This window comes from Leuresthes tenuis, unplaced genomic scaffold (assembly GCF_036924035.1).
Source record: "Leuresthes tenuis unplaced genomic scaffold, fLeuTen1.0.hap1 SCAF_18, whole genome shotgun sequence".
Classification (NCBI taxonomy): Eukaryota; Metazoa; Chordata; class Actinopteri; order Atheriniformes; family Atherinopsidae; genus Leuresthes; species Leuresthes tenuis.
In genome coordinates, this window is record NW_027325372.1 from 374,044 (window position 1) to 379,441 (window position 5,398).

Genomic DNA, 5,398 nt, shown 5'->3' on the forward strand with positions numbered 1-5,398 from the left:
TTAGAGGTTATACGGGTTAGGGGGTATACGGGTTAGGGGTTATACGGGTTAGGGGTTATACGGTTTAGGGGTTATACGGGTTAGAGGTTATACGGGTTAGGGGGTATACGGGTTAGGGGGTTATACGGGTTAGAGGTTATACGGGTTAGGGGGTATACGGGTTAGGGGTTATACGGGTTAGGGGTTATACGGTTTAGGGGTTATACGGGTTAGAGGTTATACGGGTTAGGGGTTATACGGGGGTTACTTCTGGTGCAGAATGTGCTGAAAGTAAGACAAAGCCAACACTTATAGAAACAACATGTTTAATGTGCTACGTCATGGAAATATAAAAGTATCATCAAAATAGTCTCTCACATATAAATTCTGAACATCTCATATGTTTGAAAAAATAAACTACATAAACAAACCAACTGTACAAAAGTTAAAAAAACTACATGTAAAAGAAGCATATTTCTGCTTTTAAAAGAAGGTTCTGGAGCTTTCAGGGATAACAGAAGCATCCGGCGCTAAGAGACAGCCATATTTAAACACTCTCTCTCTGTTTACGAGGTACTAACGTCCCAAGGAAGATTTGGATGAAGCTCGTGGCTCTGCTGTAAAGCTTTCTGAGACAGAAACATCTGAAACATTTGAAAGCAGAAGCCTTTCTTTTCTTCACATGATGTCGCTCACAATGAGGCAGGCGTGGCTTGTCTTTCTGATGGCGTCAAGTTTTATTCAGCAGTGATAAAAGATGTTCGTCTCACCCCCCCCCCCCCCCCCCCCGAAAGCTGGAAGTCTGAGAAGAACCCAAAACCATCACGACACATTCAGCTTTGACTATCATTTTGGCAAATGCTTATTATTACATCAAATGTTCCCTTTTCTTTAACATGAATAAATAAAATCACACACAGCTCGTGCACGTGCACCCACAGCTCGTGCACGTCACTGTTCCTGAGTCCAAATACACTTTGAAAAGTCAACAAACACAGAAAAACTAACTATGATGCAGCTAAATAAATATGAATGGCTCCTTTAAAAGTAATAAGTTAAAGCACAACAAAACAAACGACTCTGCCTGAGTGAAAAGATCTTTTTCACAGCTTGATCAGCTCTGAGGAGCTTCGATCCCTGACCACCCCCCCACCCCCCAGTCTTTGGAATGCTCTTCTTTTGGTGCTGTGCTCATTGGATCAGGAAATGCTCCTTTTCTGCCTCTGGGGCTGAATTGGGAGTTTTATTTGGCGACAGATAATGTGCTTCAGGCTCTTCTTCCTGTCCTTGAATCCGTCCTCATTGTCCCTCTGTCTTCACTGCCGGCTGTTTGTGGAGATGTACGACGCTGGCCCTCTCGTGGTAGGCCAGAGGAGGGCTGTGATGAGATGGAGATACCGCAGACTGGACCATGACTGGAGGGTTGATGGCGGCTGTCAGAGCTTTCAGCAGCACAGTGGCCTCCTTCTGGTCCTCCTTCCCTTCTCCCTCCAGCGTACGAGCCAGCCAGTGCCCAACGGCATCGCCCACCTGAGAGGCTGAGGCCGTCTCTGTGAGCGTGTCCGCCTCCTGGCTGGCGTCAAAGCGCTCCACCATCTCCTTCATGTGCAGGTTGACAGGAGCGCTGGAGCTGGCCGGGCAGCAGCTGCGCTGGTGGATGCAGAGCGAGAAGCGGTGGAAGAAGGCCTGAGCGCACAGCTGGCAGTGGTAGGGGCGCTCGCGGCTGCTGTGGAGGCGGCGGTGCAGCTTCAGGTGGATGTACTGGGTGAATTTGGTGTTGCACAGCTTGCACTGGTAAGGTTTTTCCCCAGAGTGCAGCCGCAGGTGTGTTTTCAGGTTACTGGTGCTGCTGAAGCGTTTGTGACACACCTGGAAAATAAGAAATGAAAGGTCACTTTCACATGACTAATTACAAAACTGGTTAAAAGCTGTTCAGAACTCTGATGTCATCACTATGTTCCTCTATCAGGATGTTATTCCAGTTCTGGGTAAAAACAGCCGGGCCGCTCTTTGTTCTTGCTGTTATTATGCCGACACTCACACCCACAGTCACATTATCAGCACACAAAAGCATAAAGATGCTGTGACAGGCTGGGTCTGGCTCAGTGAAAGTCAAACAGACTCCGTCTTACCAGAAAGGTGCATGAGTCACGGACCAGTTCCGTGTCTTTATGCGCCTCCAAACATCAACATGCTGTGAGCAGGGATGACTTCCAACGTACCTGACATTCGTGAGGTTTCTCCCCGGTGTGGACCAGGTGATGCTTCTGCAGGTGGGCCAGCTGGGTGAAGCTCTTTTTGCAGATGTCACATTGGAACGGCCTCTCGCCGCTGTGCACCCTCAGATGGACCTGGAGTTAGAAAGAAATTTCATGAGTTCTGGTGGCAAATGATGGCAGGAATTAGCTTTGTGTGACACCTTGAAATGAAGCTGTTACCTTCAGGTTGGACAGCTGTCCAAAGGTCTTGGAGCAGATGTTGCATTCGTACTTAATCTTCCCGTTCTGTTTCTTCAGCGGGTACGGCAGGGAGCGGTGGCCGGGGCCGTTACGTGGCGCCGCGCTGGCCTTGGCCGTGGCCACGCTGAGGTTCATGGCCTCCTCACAGCCAGAGAAGGTCTGCTCACGGGACTGATGGTGGCTGCTGGGCGTGGCGGGAGGAGACAGCTCTGGGGTGGCCGGGGCCCCTCTTGGTGGCGAAATGTTAGGCGTTAGTTCTTTCAGGCCTCCTTGTGGAGGAGATGGAGCGTAGGGGAGGGACACCGGAAGCAGATGAGGTGGGCCGATGGGGGGGTAGGGGAGTCCATCAGTGCCCAGGTAGCTGCTGTATCGAAGGGGTCCTCTTGAGGGCAACATCCCAGGAAATGGAGGAGAGTAGGACGGGAGGAGGAGCCGGGGATAGTGGGGGCCGTAGGGAGGAAGGAACTGGTAAGCAGACTGGAGAGGTCTGGACTGGGGGTACAGGGGGTAGGAGGAGACAAGGCCCTCCCTGTGACCGTAGAGGCCGTGGAGGTGAAGCGGGAGGTTTCTGTGTGGAGCTGGGAGGGAGGAGGGCTGCTCTGGTAAATAAGGATGATTCAAGCCCAGACTGGGCTCAGGCTGGGGGGAGGGGAGGATCCCTCGACCCTCTGCATCTTGTCCCTCCTTCTCCATCTTTCTGCTGAAGTCCATGATCTGGTCATCAGGCGTGTCAGGGGGGGTGTCTCTCTCCAACACCTCCACGTCTATCTTCTCCTCGGTGACCTCCTCCCTCTGGTCCTCCTCCTTTGTTCTGAGCCACGGCTGCTGAGGTAGCTGCTGTTTGGGATGCTCCTCATCGCTGTGCTCTGTCAGAGAGAAGAAGCCTCTTTAGTTTAGGAGTAAATGATGATTTCATCCCTGAATTCCTCAGACATACGGTACATCAGCCTACACAAGGCACGCCCTCTTATGGTAAATGATAGTAGTTTCACTTTTGACATGACTTGCAAATCATTCATTACAAGTTTCTGTTTGTCAGTCACAGGAGTGATTTTGTGTGGGAGAAAAGCTTGTGGGAGTCCATGTGTCATGTCAGAGCACAGAAACAGTTTCATTTGTGAAACCTTTTCTGGGTATCGTGTCTTACCGTACTGACCACAAGAAAAGGCACATCCCCTCCTTCTCTCTTCTCTTTCTACTTGCCTGACTGCTGTAGATTCTCTGTGTTTGACAGCAGAGACTCATTTAAAGGCTCTTTCTGCATGTCACACCACTGATTTAATTCCCCTTGGATCAGCATTCAGCCCACACAGGTCTGAGCCCCGCACAGAGACGTACGTAAAAGATCTAACTGAGTATCTGTTGTTAAAGTAGAGCCAACAGCAGAGGAAGCGGCTGAGCTTCAGGGGATAAGATCAGAGGATCAGACCTGCAGGAGTAAACCTGGACTCTGACTGAAAGCAGCGTGATAAGGAAGCATGAGTCACCTGCATGAACATGACATGTCCAGTTAGCATGAATCATCAGGTTTACTTTCATTGTTCAGAGGGGAGCATACGTAATTATGTTCTCCAATTAGATGAAAACAAGTGACTCACACAGTTACTTTGACCAGGCCCATTACCCTCAGATATGTCCTCTCAGCTCATAATCCAACATCACGTAACACACCTCATGAAGCCTAAACTGTGTGTGGGGTTCCCCGGAAAATGGAAGCATCTCTGAGCGTTTCAGGCAGGCAGAAACAGCTTTCAACCAGCTGTGCTTGAAAGAGACAACATCAGGGGACGATCTGTCTTCTTTCAACTAAAGAATTTTGCCGATAGTACCTCTCATCTCCTCACTTTAAGACACTTGTTTAGCACAGATCCAAATCTGTCCTCTTATCACACCGAGTAAGAGAACTGAAAAGGGAGTGTTGTGAGTCACTGTGCTGCATCACAGCGGAAAATCACTCCCAATCGGCCGAACCTCACTGGCTGTCATTCGTTCTTCAGAGAACTGGTTTTCTGCCACATCAACACTAACAAACCGCCACCATTAGGTTTTCTGAACAAACCAGCGGAGAAACAAATGCTTTAAATCTGCTGATGTTTAACACACACTGAAGCCACCTGCCAGAGGGGGAAGGAGAGGCACTCACTCAGTCTGAGGTCGTCCTGCTGGCTGCAGAGCCTCTGGGCGAACTCCTGGCTGTACCACACCAGCAGCTCCTGCTTGGGCTCCACCGGACGGATGGTGTAGAAGTAGATATCACGGCCATTCTGGCAGGCCACCAGGTTCTGCTCGGCCAAGGAGTGCGCCGGGTTGACGTACCGCATCCAGTTGCTCTTGTGGACATCGTAGCCATCAATGAAGTGTTGAAGCTGCCCACCGCTGTAAATCTGCAGAAGGAGGGGGTGAAAAGATGGTCAGACGTGGGACACAGAGTCATTCTGCAGCTGATGTGTGAGTGAGAAACTTAATGTGGAGTATGTGAGAAAAGTAAACCACCTGCTGCACCACATCCACCACAAACAGAAGCAACATTTCTTACATTTCTGTCATCTAAAATTCTCCAGAAAACACTTTGCGACAGAGAAAGAAGCATAAAGTCATAATATTCACCTCTGCCATGTACAGTTAAATGTCCTCCTAAGCTACCAGGTCTGCTGTGTGTCAGTCCTACTCTGTTGTGGTGTGTGTGTGTCAGCGGCAGTGTTTTTGAGGCGTGAGCGAGGGGGCGTGGCCCGCTGCTTCTCGCTCTCCTTTTCTCACTGCTGATTCATGGTCCATCTGATTAATGGACACAGGACTCATTAAGTATGATCATTCCTTAAAGCACAGAAGAAGAAGAAAAAGAAGCAGAATGTGCTGCTTATGAAGCAGAAAGAGAATTGGCAGGCAGCCAGCAGGCATGCCTCTGGCAGCACGTCCGCCTGGTATCTAACTCATAATCTATCTCATGGACTTTCACTATT

The 5,398-nt window shown here is 49.7% G+C and overlaps 1 protein-coding gene across 1 annotated transcript; it reads right to left on the minus strand.

Annotated features, from left to right (window-relative positions):
- Positions 1 to 1,112: 1,112 nt before the first annotated feature.
- prdm1b (PR domain containing 1b, with ZNF domain) lies at positions 1,113 to 5,097 on the minus strand. Its single transcript, XM_072370993.1, has 5 exons — positions 5,046 to 5,097; positions 4,582 to 4,822; positions 2,418 to 3,322; positions 2,202 to 2,330; positions 1,113 to 1,848 (listed from the first exon to the last, which is right to left on the minus strand). Exons 1-5 carry the CDS (start codon positions 5,052 to 5,054, stop codon positions 1,279 to 1,281), a joined length of 1,854 nt encoding a protein of 617 aa, XP_072227094.1. The 5' UTR covers positions 5,055 to 5,097; the 3' UTR covers positions 1,113 to 1,278.
- Positions 5,098 to 5,398: the final 301 nt, after the last annotated feature.